Here is a 17,085-nt window from a genome sequence, read left to right as displayed (position 1 = left end):
TTTACAGTGAATATGTAGGCTGAGTCAGGTCATAAACCTCTTATGTGACCCTCCGAAAGCCAAATACCATCATTTTGTATCCGCCAGACTGTAAGCTGCCGTTGGCACCAGGCCGCTGACACAGTGCCCACTCTAGGCTTGCCTGATCGGGCAACAGAGGTCTAGAGCAATAGTGTAAACAGCGAATGACATTACTGTACCTCTGTGTGTATGTGTGAGTGTGTGCGTGTGTGTATGTGTTTGTGCTTATATACCTGGCTACCCTACATGAAACAGGCCTTGCATTGAAATATCCTCTCTCTCTCTCCTCATAAAAAAAGATAAAACACCATTAATCCTCCACTTGCTACATCAGCTGCGTCAATCACTGTGACCTGCCACTGCTGAGACATTTTATAGCCTGGCGGAGCAGAGGCCTTCAGGGACCATGGGAAAAAAAAATAAACTTCCGTGTTTTGACAGGGCGATGAGCAAACATGGCTGTACAAAAAAATCTGTTGCTTTCCAAGGCGGCATTGGACACGCTCCAGTGTCCGTGTGTGTAAACCTCTTGTTAAAATATGGAGACGATGAAAAGAACACACAGTCCCCGATCAAAAGTTAAAAGACGGATTAATTAATATATTATATTTACAATCAATTTCTAAATTAAAAGGTGCCACAGATTGTATCCTTCGGTCGGGCGGGGATCCTCAGTTCAATACATTTGAATGGTGAGGACTGTATGGACTCAGTTGGATTGTCTTTGGAGAGACTGTGTTGGGGAGGGGGGCGGGGGGGTGTGATCTCCCCTGTCCCTCTTCTATCAGTCAGTCAGTCCCCTTCCATACACACCCAAACAAAGCCCCCCTCCTCTCTCACTCCCACATTCTCATCCACCGTGGTGTGTCACTCGAAGCGCTCGTAGTTCCGGGTTTGTCTGATGCGTGGCACCATGTCCACCAGTAGCCTGCAGCAGAAGAGGACCACATTTTAGCTTTTGAGTGTTGTTTTAATACTTTATTAAACATACACATAAAAAAAATCACTAAAAAAAGAGAAAATAAAAGATCAAATAAAATAAACTACAAACATGGCGTACTCTACTACACAGGTTTCGATGGCAGACATTGAATGTTCTCCATGTATAAAGTGAACTCTATTAGCCAGATGTCAAAACAGGGGGGGGGGGGCTATCTCTTTGTTCCAAACCTTAAGAATCATTTTCGCGATCACCATCCCATACTAGATCGAAGTAAGTCTCTAGTTGTTTATGGCAGAAAAAAAAATCACTCTTCTAAGACCTCTAATGACTCACTTGACTCCATAGAGGAGGATGACCAGACCGATCAAGACGCCTATAGCTCCGTCCAGGTACCACACCTGCGGCTCATGCTTGAACACTTCAGCACTGATGAGGATGGAAAAGCCCATGATCCCCCCAACAAGTGAGTTGAATCCTGGGAAAGAAAAGGACAAACAATCATGGTTTTTCTCTTTGTAAAACATATTCATATGAAGTCAGTTGATAAGAGATTCACTTTAGGCTCAGTGTTGGAATGCAGCCCTAGTTGCTTTTAGTTTAGTCCAATAGACATGTGATGTGTCCCGTGGCATGACAGATTCTTGAAATGTCTCTCATCTATGTCATAAGGCTGAGAGGTCATCTGGTTGTGTGAGGACCAACATGTGTGTCCCTCCATGGTGGGAATGTGAGTGTGACAGACATGTGAGTGGGGTTAGGTGCTGTGTTGCAAATCGCATGTCACACTGTGCTGTTGCTACTGGGAAATGACTTGAATGAGTAGAACCTACACACATGTTAGTGTATAGAAGCATGAACGTTACAATGGAATTTGTGTAGTAAAGAGGCTAGCTCTTTACAAATTGTTCTAAAGCTGCTCCAGATGTGTGTGGGGCGTGTGTGATTTGTGTGTGTGTGTGTGTGTGTGTGTGTGTGTGTGTGTGTGTGTGTGTGTGTGTGTGTGTGTGTGTGTGTGTGTGGTGTGTGCGCGTGCGTATGTACCATCAGTAATGAGGGCTCGGCTGGTGAGCACCTTGCCGAGCATGAACTTGATCACAGCCAGGATGAGGCAGAGCAAGCCACTGACTATGGACACGCTGAACAGGAATCCATCCTGAGAGAGAGAGAGAGAGAGAGAGAGATACTGTGTTAATGGTGTCCAATCCTACACCCCTATGTATCAGTTATCATTTTAGCCACTTTTATGAGATTCTTGAGATCCTCTATTATTGTTTACAAGAGAAATGATCATGTCCAGCGCTGTACCCTCATTGTATGGACCACTTTCATGAGCATTCTGGCTTGTTCTTTTGCTTTTAAAAGGTGCTCCGAGGTACTTTCAATTTGTGTTCATTCTTGCACACCCTTTGGACAAAAGCGGTGGTGTTTTGACCAGCTGTTGTTCCTGGGTGAACGTATACCCATGGCAAAGGCATTAAGAAAAACGATATAAAACATAGCGTTCTTTGCATTGACGTTTGCTAAAACAAAATTTGACTGTTTCAGAAATATTTTAAAGTTCCCCGTAGCACCTTTTAAAAGAAGATGAACTGAAGATGACTTACTCGCTGTGCCCACTGAGTCTCATATGAAGGGGAGCCAAATGTAAATGTGTGAGGGAGAGGGAGGTGTGGATGGAGAGAGAGAGAGGGAGGTGTGGATGGAGAGAGAGAGAGGGAGAGAGAGAGGGAGGGAGAGAGAGAGAGAGGGGGAGAGAGAGAGGGAGGGAGAGAGAGAGAGGGAGAGAGAGAGAGGGGGGGGAGCTGCATGTAGTACCGGGTGCCTCTGCGGCAGCATTAATATTGCACTATGGCCTTGGAGCCGTGCAAAGCTTCTTCAGTGAGATCAGAGACATCAAACAGCAGCTGGAGAGACAAACCTCAGCGTGCTGCACTTTTCAAAATGGGAGCTATTCAAGATTTGCCATCGTTTTAGAATTATTTAATTGTATGGGATAAATCGGAGGCTATTGGATGGTATATAATTCACTACTGGTTTAAATTATACCAAAGTTGCCATTTAGTATATGTTAATGGTTCTCCTTACTCATCATTTTAGAATCAAACTGACAGGCTTGTATCTCACAAACAGACCAAGAACCCCCCCCCCCCCCCCCCCACACACACACACACACACACACACACACACACACACACAAAACCACAACATACTGAGTTAATTTGTAAAGTTTTGCCTCCAGTTAGCCGAAATGAAAGATGCCGTGTCGCGACTCTCAGTCAGTTATCATGGGGAATCTCCGCCAGTGAACTTCTAATTAACATTCAAAAGAAGGGGCTGAGCTGGCATTTTGATCCCACAGGAGAGGGGAACACACATACACACGCACACACGCGCGCACACACACACACACACACACACACACACACACACACACACACACACACACACACACACACACACACACACACACACACACACACACACACACACACACACACACACACACACACACACACACACACACACACACACACACACACACACACACACACACTAGAAGGAGAGGTAGAGCTCATGGCAAACAGAGCCTGCCTAGAATAGGAACACAGGGCTTGACATTTTCATCTGACAACCAGAGATCCTTGGGCAGAATATGAAAACGGTACTAATTGTTCTTAGTAGGCCAACAAGTGTATCATTTAGAATGAATTGGAATTGGAGAAACCAAAAAGTGGCAGCCAGGGATAAAATAAAGAATAGTTTTCCAGGGTTTCTTAATAGGGAATAAAGAAGTAGAATTGCTTGCCCTCCAAATATCAAATATTTCGGAACTTGAAAGGTTTTCACAAGCAGATGATGAAATGTATGTTCATTGCAGCTTTGTTGTGGATGCTCCCTGACATTAATTGGCCCTTGGAAGGCTTACATAGCAGGAACAGTCAGGTGTCAAAACCCAGACATACTCCTCCACTCCATTACCCTCTCTCTCTCTCTCTGTCTGTCTCTCCCTCGCTCTCTCACCACTGCATACCTAGGCAGCTGCTTACCTTATTAACATTTAAGCGGGTCGAGAGAGGGAGTCGTGAATATAAACCATATCTCTCTCTCTAACATTTGCATACTGAGAGCGGCTGTGAGGCATGCACTAGCTATATTTAAGTCCGACTGTGATGCATGTAGGAAAGCAGTCTGCTAGAACGGGAGAGGAGAAAACACCATCTGTCTGCCAGGCCTGTCTCTCTCTCTCCCCCCCCCCCCCCCACCACCCCTCCTGCTGCAGAAATTACGAAAAAAAACTCAGTGGGCCGGATAAATCAATAAAATCTTATCAGAAATGATTGAGTTTTGAGCCTTGAGTGAGTCGCAAAGGCCATTTGAGACTCTGCATTTCTCACCAAGGTTTGTTGATCCAATAATATGAAATAGATTTGATAAAAGAGCATCCAGCTGTGATGATGAGCTGGGGGGGGGGTTTGATTTGTTCATAGTAAAACTAGAAAAACATTCTAGATGATAACATAAACAACAAAGCACCGATGCATTAACACCAGGCAGTTAGTAAATGATAAGGTTGGCAGGGAAACTGAACTGAAATCAGTTACCCGGAGACGCATCGGCAATAAGTGTGTAACACCAACATAGCCTTATTGACGAGACCTGCTCCAATATCCCAATTACTTCGCCTACATTTACTTTATTACAAATTTAGAGCGTAAAGGTACTTTTAATATTAGCATCATAAACACCATCGTGGACATCATGACTATTTATTATATCTGACAATACAGAATGTCAGAACTCCTGCAATGTCTGGCCAATAAATATTCCATTGAATGTGTAAATAGTTGTGGCCTGGCAAACTATATATGAAACTTGGCTCAAAAATATTAGTTAGACCATTTTAGGGGCACTTTACACGGTGAAAACATGACAGTTTTCCCGTTTTTGTTTAAAAAAAAAAAAAAAACCCTGTTCAGACACAATTTATCTGACATCTTCACTCGTACACATGTTTTCAGAGGAAACGGGAAGAAATCGCTGTAGGAGCAGTGTAGGCATGCCAAGCCAATATTCAGCGGTGACACTTAGCCTAGAGTAGATAGCTCTTCCGGTACAATTTCATGCATAAAGTCAGTTAGAGGTTCTCCGAGGAACTTTCAGATTTTGTTCGTTGTTGTACCCCCTTTGGAAAAAAAGCTGTAGTGTTTTTACGACACGAGCTGTAGTTCCTGGGTGAGGGAGCCATGACAAAGGCATGAGTTTGAGTTAGAATGACAGAGCTAAAGTGGAAAGAGTCAGTGAACAGCTATTCACTCATCATCATCTTAGGCATTACTATGTTGGGCTCCTCGGCTGCGTTTCTACAGAGATGACTATCGCCCCCAGCAACAAGGTGATGAAGCTATTTCAGGAGGTGTGAATAGCTCAAAGGCATTGTGACATCCTTCCCTCACACACACACACACGTACACACACACACACACACAGATATTGAGTCTGATAATCATTTATTTTCTAAGAACTAATTAAGGTTGCTGCACACTAACCGCGCTTCTTTAAAGTCTAATTTCTCTTGAGGCAAACATTGATCCACCTCTTTCAGAACGTTAGCTAGTCCTACCCACACACACACACATACACACACACACACACAAACACACACACACACACACACACACACACACACACCAAGACAGTTTGTGTGATTTTAAGAGCCCTGAAAACACATTTCCTCCCCTAAGCTCCTTACAGTGAGCCATAGTGTACATATGTACATATGAACACAGCTAATGTTAATGTGCTGTTAATGTTTTCACAGCACAGATTTAGACATGTGTGGCTTGATTCTCCCAGCTCCAATCACTTTGTTTTAAGTGAGCAGGGGTTCAGAGCGCGGAGAATGGAGGTCTAATCCGGGTTAAGCAGGATGCTCACTCTATTTAACTATTTAACGCCACAAGAAAATACACAGGATTTGAAATCAACTTTTAACCTTAGAAATCGGATTATTTTGAAAAGTTGTGGGAAAATCTGCAAGCGGGGGTGGTGATAGGCTATGACTTTATTTTTGCCTGGAGACAGAAAGTATCAGAGCTAACTAACTCAATGGGAACTCTCCTGTTTATAAATTTGACTCGCCGTCAGACATGCCCCATCCAAAACATGCCGTCTTATCAGATGTAGTCACGGCACATGATGTAGCAAATTAACTAAATAACTGCTTCCATGTTTGCTTGGACGCTGAGAAGTAGGTCCTACACTCAGATATTATTAGATACAGGCACAGAGTCAACAGGCACTTTTTTTTTTCCTTATTGGATTCTTAATCCATGTCTGGCAAAATGACGGTATTACGAATCCTTGCTAGACACGTGGGTTGCTGCCTTCAAAAAGACAGATAAATTCCACGGAAAAATCTGATCATACACCAAATTTTGCGCTTAAATTCTGCACGCTGGCCAGTGCAGTGGGCAGGATGAGCCAGTCTGACAGTAATACAGCTTGTCATAATGTACTGCTGAATGGTAATGTGTTTTCCCCCCCCCCTCGCTCTCCCCGAGACTTCGATGGATAACATAATCTGTCCCTCATGGTGAAGATTTTAATCCAAATCCTCTCCTCCGTCCGTAGCGTGAACCAAATTCTGACCCCTTCACCGAGTTCAGAGGCATTTACTGGTATATACTGTATGAGGTCATGTCGGGGGGGTGGGGGGGGGGCTTTGGTAGTAAATTGTAATCCAGTATTATCCAGTTTTATCTAGGGTTTTGGCGTGTGTAATAAGGGCATATCAAAACAAATCTAAGTCAACATAAAAAGGGAAAATGTGAGGAGAAAAAAAATGTCAGCTCTCTATAAACATGTGTGCATTGTGTTATGGTCTCTCGATCCTTACCACTTCAGGTAGCAGCTTGGTGGCCAGGTCGTGGATGGCCTTACCCATAATGCACAAGGAGGACAGAATGAAAACTACACCCAGGATGGTACAGGCTCTGTGGAGGGGGAAAAAAAAGACGCCTTACTAAACCACACACATACACAAATGATGGCAGCAGTCTGTATGTTGACGGTGTTAATGCTCATTCACTGTTGAGTTATCTGCTCATGTTAATGCATTGTTAGTTGTTGTAGTTTTTTATGTGTGAAGTTCTGTATGAGCATACATACAAAACTAACATTATACTTTCTAAACATGATGTATATTTGCGGTGTCTTTGGGAGTATGTTAGCATGTTGCTAACATTAGCATTAGACACAAAGTACCTCAGCCTGACAGACCTGCTAGCTATACACTCTTTACTCTTGTGGCACTAAAATATTCCTGAATTACAGATAAGTGTGTTACACTGATGCACACAGCCAAGACTTCTATTCCAAAGGCAGCAGCTGTTCCGTTACACCCCCTTTTACCCAATTAACAGAGTCCGGAGGGAGACAGAACAAGTGGAGCATATGCACTCATGGTCATGCATGGCTAGCAGTGTGTGTGTGTGTGTGTGTTCAACGCTGAAAGCCGCTCTCTCCAGCCACGCTCGACTCTCCTGCGTTTTTTGACCGGATGAGGTAACCAAGGCAACACCTAACATCCCTCTAGGAAGTCCACAGAGGCACACACACGCACACACACACACCGACACACACACGCGCACACACACACACACACACACACACACACACACCATGGAAGCTCTCAATCCCCTCTAATAGGCCGCCTGTTGTTTCTTTTGCACAGTGGATGTACAAACCTCATTTGTGCTTTTCAACACGATACAACAGCAGAAAAAAGAATAAAAACACAGAGGAGGGTTTTCAGCAAAACACAGCGTCTGCCTCAATACATGGGTCATGATGACAGTAGTTTTTAAACATGGATAACTGGCACCACAGCACAATCTAATATGAGCCACAGCCTCATCCCTCTTCTTAAGACATCTCAGGCACTGTTACCTTGGCAACCTTGGTCTGCACCTGTACATCACTATATCACCTGTGTGCTTTCGTGTGGGTGGGTGCTTTGGTTTGTGTGTGTGTGTGTGTGAGTGTGAGTGTGTGTGTGTGCGTGTGTGTGTGTGTGTGTGTGTGTGCGTGTCTGTGTGTGTGTGTGTGTGTGTCATGTTTTAATGTGAAGATTGCAAACTGTTTACACAAGATATAACACGTACAGTATATCTGTCAAAAATATGGCTGACGTGGGTTGAAGTGTGTGTGTGTGTGTGTGTGTGTGTGTGTGTGACAGATTGACTGTATGAATCTACCAGATGTTCTAAAGAAAGTGACAGTTTTCCTTTTTTTTTAAAGATATTTTTTGGCATTTTTTATGCTTTATTGATAGTTTGAAGATACAGAGGTGAAATGGGGCGGAGAGGAGAGTGACATGCAGAGAACGACCGCGGGTGGGAATCGAACCCGGGTCTGCTGCTGGGCCCGGCCCGGGGGGGGAGGGGCGCCCTTAGCTCAGTTGGTAGTTTTCCTTTTATCCCATTCCCTCAGTAACAGATGTTATTGTCTAGGTTGAACTTGCTGTGTGTCTTTTCAGAGATTAAGTGGCATCGCATTACGCCTGTCTGTCAGCCTCCAGCTTGCTGCCGCCACCCTGACCATTCAACTGACGAGTCTGAAAAGCCCACCTGACCTCTACACTCTGTCGCTCGCACTCACACACACACACACACACACACACACACACACACACACACACACACACACACATGTCATTCTCCACCAGGCAGGTACTGATAAGATTCAAGCCGTCTGTGAGCGATTCCCAGTGGGCCGACGTTGACAAAGCTAAAGAGACACGCACTGTAGGACAAAGCCAATCACACACGCACATGCGCTCACACACACACACACACACACACACACACGTTAGAGACTGTGGACACATTGAGATGGGGTTCATCATTTCTCCATTTGTGTTGGGTCTTAGTAGGTGAAAAAAAACCATTAGGGCCAAAACAAAGGCCAAAAGAACTGAAGGCTGTCTGCAGGCTTATAGTGTACTGAGATATAACGATATACAGGAACGAAGCTGTCAAAATTACACCATTTTTCTCCGAGCATTCATTGATTTAATTCTAGAAAAACTATTTTCTTTGTCATATTTGATGAGTTTAATTTGGGTAGATATCCCTTCCCATGGTTTTAATTCTACTTTTTTCTAGCATTTTAACCATGTGTGGATACCGACAGCGATTCTTAGCCAGGTCTGGGTGACAGGTAACTGGCTGTGTACTTACATGTATTCGCGGTGTGCCGAGTGGACGGCCGCAGCATTGCTGTACCGCCACAGAACAATGACAGAGGACAACACATCCAGTGTAGCGTCAAACTGCAACACACAAGAAGAAAACAAAGTCTTTTTACATGCTAACAGCGTCAGCCACACAGTAGCTCGAGTGAGGTGAAGTGGAGAGGGCTTTAGGGGACGACTTACGGCAAATCCAAAAGCTGAAGCACTGTGGCGCATGATGGAGACAGCTAGAGAGAAGACAGAGAGAGAGAGAGAAATATATTTTAACAGATTCGGCCAAAAACACCCAAATTTTAGAAGCTCCCCTGAATTTAGAATAATAATGGGAGAGCGTAAAGAGAGCTCCGTCCTCGCAGGACAGTTTATTTCGGCTTGCCACAACATTAGGACATAATACACCAGGTCTCACTGTTTAATTTTTAATTAAAAAAAAATAAAAAATTATTAATGATAATCAATAACATCTAATATGTAAATAAGTAGTTATTCTCGATATGATATAGTTATATCTATGTATTGTTATATCAGGATGTTCTTTTAGTAATATTTGTGAAAGACTGTTCTCTTTTGTTATTATCTGTAATGCTTTGGCAATACTGTTTGCAACAATAGTCATGCCAATAAAGCTCATTGAATTGAATTGAATTGAATTGAGAGAGAGAGAGAGAGAGAGAGAGAGAGAGAGAGAGAGAGAGAGAGAGAGAGAGAGAGACTGAACAACGGTGATTGATAGTTTAAACATATTCATGGAAGAAACCAATACAAATATATAGTCATGGATTATTCTCCATACTATGTAACATACTTTATGTCATGTCCAAGATTCTCACTGTTATTCTACAAAGTTATTCTTTTTAACATTTATCATAACATACCAGTGGTGCAGTTTTTAAGGAAGATATATGGATATCATGTGCTCTTTTCGGCCTAATAAAGTGATCTATATGCCTGTGTCGAAAACCCCAAACTGAGCCATAACATCTGCGAAAATTGTGTTAAATTCTCAGCACGCACATATAGCTGCAATAGGGAGTGGAACGAGGGAAGACAAAGGAGAGAGAAAGATGCAGAGAGAGAGAGAGAGAGATAGCGGGGAGAGGAATCCTCTGCTCTCTCTCCTCCAAAGGTTTATTTTTAGCGAGAGTCTCTGGGGGGTCCCGCCTCAGCCCCGCCAGCAGAGAACACACACAGCATAGCGAGGTATCTCTTTCTCTGTGGTCACTCTTTCTTTCTGCTGCAAAGAATCAGGAGTCCCGTCCCCCCCCGCCGCCCCCCAGTCTCCAAAGAACCCATTTTGTTTCTCCCTCCCGTTTCACTGTTTCATCTCCATTCAGTTTCAAGGTGCAACCATCCACTTCCCCAGACCAAGATCAAAACAACTCTGGATAAAAATTACTTGGTTTTTTTAATGATACCACGGATCAGCATAGAGTGCCTGAGCCGAGCATGGGTTTGTAAGTTAAATATGTACCAGGTTTCTAAAAGGAAATAGACGCAGATTCTCCCTGGGTTCCAAATCACATACTCTTTCTTTTTACTACACTACATACTAAAGTACGGAAGAGTTTTAGGGCTACAGGAGAGAGAGAAAAAATCAGATAAGGAAGATTTCTTTTTCCATTATGTCAAAAATAGAGAAGAATACTCCAAAATGTTATTGGAATTGTGTATTTTCAGCATACTTCAATTGACGTGCATGTATTGGGACATCCTAAAACTTTTTTCTCGCATACTAAATAGTATATAGTATGGGGATTGGAACGCAGGGTAAGTTTCTAACTCAAAGACACAGTTTCATTCCACAATCACATGGGCAGATTTATGCCTGCATGTACGCCAAACACTCAGTTTCTATTCATGTTCAGATATCTGAAAAAAATCTCATCGTGGTATCGACTGTGTGTTTAGCTTTCATGCTATTTCAAAGGATTTGTGAGCTAGTAGATATATCTCATTAGAGAATGGAAACCCCCACACAGTAACATCATGAGCTGGTGGTCTAAATCCAGACATTTATTATCCTTATCCCCTCTTTCCTTCCCTTCCCCTTCTGTCCTCCCTCCATCATTAGGAGCAAAAACAGAACCAAAACAGTGTGTTAATGAATCTACTGCGCCTCAAAGTTGAGCTCCGGCGATGGCTAATTGGCTCCTGAGGAAGCTGGGCGAGTGTCAGCAAGGGACGGGATTTCTAGCCTCACATCAGGGTATATCACACACACACACACACACACACATATATATGAAGTCCCCCTCCTCCCTCCTTCTCCCCCCCATTGTCACATCTGACAGGAGAAGCCGGAGATGAGAAGATAAAACACCATCTGAGCTCTGCCACTCTGCTGGCGGTTTGTGGAGCTGCATTATGCATAGCAGTGGAACACTTTGTTGTTTTACAGTTTACAGGACTGCTGGTGTTCGCCTCACTAACTGTGTTGTTGCAAATGCTTGGTTATTAAAGCAGTCGCACCATGGGCCTCCATTATAAGTATTCACCCACTTCAGTTATATCCTTCTAGTTTCATGATAGATTACAAAACATGAGCTGAAGTTGAAATTCTGCGTTACCTAAAGCCAAACTAGCAATAAAAAGTCTATTTCAGTTTTGATGGAACCAGGCAGTTGAAAAAGGCAGACTGAAATGATCCACTGTGCTGTTGTCCAATCAGGTGAGAGGATGATCCTCACTTCATGACACTATACTGATCAATACAATGGTTTGAGCCTTTTTTTTAATTTTTTTTTATAATTAGCACATTTGTTTCATGTATTTCTTTAAACTACACTCAAAGAAATAGCTTGACATTTTGGGGTAATAGGCCTACACTTATTCACTATTTGTTCCAGAGTTAGAGAGCATTCCTACCACTTCAATGTCTGCGGGCTAAACATGAAGCTACAGCCAGCACATGGTAAGCTTAGCTTTAACACTGAAAGCTGCACCTGCCCAGGCGTAATGAAATTCACACACTCTCAGACATGCTTAAGTGTCATGTATGTCATGTTTGAGTAAGGCTAATGTTTTACAGGGTATATGTAACCCAGCGGTAAACGTTCTGTCAACATGTAGCACCAACAGGGGAACAGCAGCAGGAGGTGGTGGTGACACAGTGTTAAGAGACTGCCTTGCTTTAGGGCTGGGTCATCACTATAGCTTAGATATAAGGGGTATTTTTGACATGACCAAATTAGGCTGGTCCATTATATCTAAAATAAAATACAGCTCGTTAATGATGGATGGAGTACTGTAAGGTTTTTTTTTCTTCTATTTGCTCTCTCTCTCTCCCATGTACTTTCAGCCTACAGAGTCTATTCGTTTCTTCCTTTGAAATACACTGTGTCCTATTTGCTGTGGCTTATATATGTATATATATATAGTACCTTATGCAGGAAGCTCCTTATAGGATCCTGCATGTGAAGAGCCTGTCAAAGCACTAACTGCCAACAAACACAGCTGGTTAATGACTGTGTTATCACGCTGCCTTTGCCCACTTATAATGTTCTTATGTACAATGGGGCTCGCCGCTGAGAACATATTTTACATTAGTAAACATTGGCCTATTTCCAAAGAGCCAGTGGCTGTTGAATGGGCTAACACGCAACTGGCTCATTGGATCATTAGCCAGTCTATGTTCATCTTAATGACAGTGTCAATCAAAGGACGGTAGAACAGGTAGAACAAAGCGTTGAGCAAGGCGTTGCACACAGCCATGATACACTAGAATTAAAACAATGATTATTGGCTATTATGATTATCTAATCACAATGTATTTGTAATGTTCTTCAATGATTGCCATATTATCCTAAACCGAAATGATACAATTATGAATGGTTTTCATTGTATTAAAAGATAGAATAGTTACAAATCCAATCCAATCAATGACATCATGTGCAGTTTTTTGACAACGGGGCGACATGGATCTTGTTAACAATGCCTCTGCACCTGCACTGAGCAAGACTGGAATCTCCAGTTTGTAATGAATAAAGCTTGTTCAGGGTGGAATGTACTAAACTTAAGAAACCATACACCTGTGTTACCTAACACACACACACACACACACACACACACACACACACACACACACGACAGAGAAGGAGGTTGTCAGACAGGCCTGTAGTCCTTTCCTGCTGTTCTACTAGCGTTTCCTTATCAGGAGGACAGGAAGTGGGCAAAACACTCAAAAAACAACACAGACTCAACTCAGGAAGAGCCTTGCATTGTTCAAAACAAAATGTCTCCATGCTTTCACCGCTCCACTCTTTAACACCTGTTCAGGGTCCCTCACCCTAATTCCACACCACGACAAACTAGATTAATCACTGGCTTTTTTTCTCCCGTCACATCTCTGTTTACTGGAATCACTGCTGCTACGCTCTCGATGGTCATCTCTACTTCTGCTCATTTTTGTGGCCGATTTGCAAGCGGTGCCGTGTTTCATTTATACCTAAGAGTGTCGAGGTAGCAATTTCAAAGTTAACCCGCAACAATTGCAGGGCCTAAAAACGTTTGCACTGTACAGCATGGCGACAGGTTGTTACTCTCAATGCTTCTGAAGGTGAGACAGTGGCTGCGTTCCAATCCCCATACTTTCTGCTATTTAGTATGGTAGAAAAAAGATTAAGGATGTCCTGATTCTTGTGGTCGCAAGAGGCAAGATCAAGGCGCAATGTTATGATGAAATAAATAAGTAAAAGTACGTCCCAAGTGTATGCCTACTGCATGCTAACTAGATTCTTTTTATGGTCAGATGTAGTATGTAGGAGAGAAAAAAGAAATGTGATTTGGAACGCAGGGGTTATCTTTCTGGGCGACCTCAGCACTACAGGAAACTCTCATATCTATGTATGCACATCTTAGGTGATCCGCCACACTGCAGCAGAAGCTAGTCCTCTCTACTCTTGCATCTGACTAGCCCTCATCTGCATTGACTGCAGAGGAGGAAGAAGCATAAGACATCTGACACATCTAGTGTTTGAAATATCTGCAGGATTTTCTAAAATGGGCCCATCTGAATCCAATTGTTCCGACACAAATGAACACTACCGAAAAGTGCCTCATCCCATATTAGACTCTAGAGTGGGTAGCCTTTGACCTGCACAGAAATGAAATCGCAGTGATACGAACAATGTGAGAGACAGTCAGACAGACAGTCACCACCAGCCCTGCCTCCACTCAATCTCACAACCCAGAATGAGTCATCCGGTGTATGTAGGGGTCTCATCCTTCACACGCCAACAAAAAGAAAAAATGTGTCCCGCCTTCTGAAAGAAATAAAACTCCAGCGAAAGCTGCAAAGAGTCAAGGTCGGGTTCACACTTTTGACAGCAAAACAGCTCCGTGTACTCGTCTTACCCGAGAGCAACTATCTTTTTAAGCGGGGATGCTGAACGTTTAAGGGAAAATAAACAGGATCTTGGCATCATGCGCGTCTACATCAATAGTCGTGTTGCTTTAAACCAGGGTGTTGGGTGTCACATTAATCAACGGGGCGTCACATTTATCAACACACCTGATCCTTCAACTGAAGGGGCCAAAACAGCAGGCAAAGGTATTTGTTTGTGTCCGTTTTTTTTGCACACATGACAACCCAGACATTTTGAAGACAGCCTCAGAGATAGATAGATCAAAGGAAAACCTTAAAGGGAGAGGGACTCACTGAAAGCAACGATGGCCAGGACGATGGTGATGGCTATGGATATCCAGGACACCCACAGAGCCTTCTTGCGGTAGCTCTGCGCTTCGTGGGGCTTGAGGCGCATGCTGCTTTCCAGAAGACCTGCAGGCAACAACACAGGGCAAAGTGACCCACCGATACAGTATACAGTGTAAAGCAATAGATGGGATAGTCTGACTCTGTTTTCATTTCTTTGAAGTTCCGTTTCCACAACACAACCAAAGATAATTTGATAGAGAAGGGGAAAACATCAAAATTGATTGATATGAATTCATGCACTATTTATTCACTATGTGTGAAGCAAATTTGCTGGCATTGCATTCAGACGTTTCACTTCAAATCACAAGCGCCGACATCAATGTGGCGCTAAGGGAAAAGTCAGGGGACCGCGAAAGTCAGGAGGATACATGGTCTGGGAATGTGTGTGAAATTGTATGCGATCCGTCTAATAGTTGGTGAGATATTTCAGAGTGGACGAAATAGCCATTCACTCATTGACACACCCCGCTGACATGACTACAACAAACATCCCAAGTTTAATAAGCTAAATCATTACCATATTTATAAGTTAATAGTATAATATATAAAATTGCTTTTGCAAGTGCCGTAGTAAAGAAGGGGAACCAACTACACAGTGTTTTTAAAGAGAGCAAAAAAGGTCCCTGGTTAATCCTCATAGGGCCTTCTTCTTCAATGAATTACTTAACTACGCAAGTATGTTATTTTCTTGTTTTCAGAGTCAATACAGTAATTTTGTCCTGTTGATCCTAAAAATATATAGAAAAATATTTTTTGGTACACTTTGGTATGACCATAAACCTATAAACCATAACTCAAGCATTCGATATGTGCTTGGGTTATCCCTTCAGCTTAAGCTATAGGATAATTATCTGGTAATAACACACAAGGGCAGATTTTTTCTGATGTGTCTGAGGCAAATCAACATTCTGTTAGCAAACATACAGTAATAATCAGGGTAGGGTCTTTAAAAATGCATCCATCTCATTAAAGTGACTAGTCCTCATACAAACTCACCGAAAAGCTCGGCATGTGGGGTTAATATCTGATGACTTAAGAGTGTACAGGTAGTCAGGCACTACTGTACTTGCCACTGTTTAACAGGCTTGCCTTTCACTCTTCCCCAAAGGCAATCCACTGATTTAGTCACAAAACCTGTATATCACCGCACAGTATTTGAGGTGATGTCTGACTGTGTGAAGGGTGCATGCTCCATATTCCATTTCAACCCAGCTTTATGAATAATGTATCTTATTTACCAAAGCATTACGGCGCCTGTCATCAGTTATATTATTGTATCTGTGTAGTGTTAAAAAGTGTTATTAGTGCGCATGTGTATCATTTGGAGGTACATGAAAAAGAACAGCATCAATTTTAAATATCGTTGATATAAATACAGGTGTAAAGGTGTTTCCAGCGCATGTATAGCCTACTACAGTGTAACGCACATCGGGCTACTCTCCATGGCATTACGCACAGTGCGCCTTGGTTACAGGGGGAATCCGGTGGTGCCATCCTAAATGTCACCCCCATATGTCTACCAGCGCCTACCTCCGTCATCTATGCTGTCTGTTATCTTCATCTCCTGTTCCATCTTGAAACCCTCTCCCTGACTTTCTGCGCTGGGTTGCTGCTGTTGCTGTAGATGGGGATCCGCTCGCTCACACTGCCCGTTCGCCGCCGTAGGGTCCACTATCACAGCCGGGTCCGGTACAGTTGTGGAGTCTGGCGGTATGGAGTCAGTCATCTTTCTCGGCTTAGTCGCGGTTCCCAAATGAGGCACTCCAAAAATGTCACACCTGGACGAGAAGTGCAGGGCGTTCAATTGGGTGAAGAGACCCACAGAGACGGAGAGGGAGAAGGAGAGGGAGAGGGAGGGAGGCTCCTTGTTGCAGAGCTGCAGGTCCAGTTGCGCCAAAACACACACTGGAGTAGAGGAGGAGCGGAAATCAGCAGATGGGACTTCGAAACAAACTTATAAATGGAAACAATATTTATTTAATTCGAACAGCCTTATCAAAACACTCTAGCCTTTGGTTTCATTCATTTATTATTTGAATATTGTGTATCTACTGTTATTAAAAATGTAGAGTCTAAAGTAGGCTAAAGTAACAGTTAGCATAGTTTATTTTGAAGGTGCTAACCGGTATTATTTGTGTGTATGCAGGCACACAA

At 43.1% G+C, this 17,085-nt stretch overlaps 1 protein-coding gene across 2 annotated transcripts; it reads right to left on the bottom strand.

The window, feature by feature from the left end:
- Window positions 1-820: 820 nt before the first annotated feature.
- LOC307269650 (transmembrane protein 163a) lies at window positions 821-16,657 on the bottom strand (the record flags this gene model as incomplete). 2 transcript variants are annotated; one of them, XM_080052652.1, is made up of 8 exons in its annotated part: window positions 821-949; window positions 1,298-1,439; window positions 2,006-2,117; window positions 6,861-6,957; window positions 9,205-9,296; window positions 9,402-9,445; window positions 14,875-14,994; window positions 16,462-16,657. In XM_080052652.1, the coding sequence occupies 8 exons, from the start codon at window positions 16,655-16,657 to the stop codon at window positions 889-891; spliced, it is 864 nt and encodes a 287-aa protein (XP_079908778.1). In that variant the 3' UTR covers window positions 821-888. The 2 variants fall into 2 exon arrangements, with proteins under 2 accessions (XP_079908778.1, XP_079908777.1); XM_080052651.1 differs by having other exon boundaries at window positions 9,205-9,445.
- Between the last annotated feature and the right edge of the window lie 428 nt (window positions 16,658-17,085).

This window comes from Ammodytes marinus (assembly GCF_949987685.1).
Source record: "Ammodytes marinus genome assembly, chromosome: 24".
Classification (NCBI taxonomy): domain Eukaryota; kingdom Metazoa; phylum Chordata; class Actinopteri; order Uranoscopiformes; family Ammodytidae; genus Ammodytes; species Ammodytes marinus.
The sequence above is the reverse complement of the archived record's forward strand: the minus strand, read 5'-3'. Positions and strand labels throughout refer to the sequence as shown.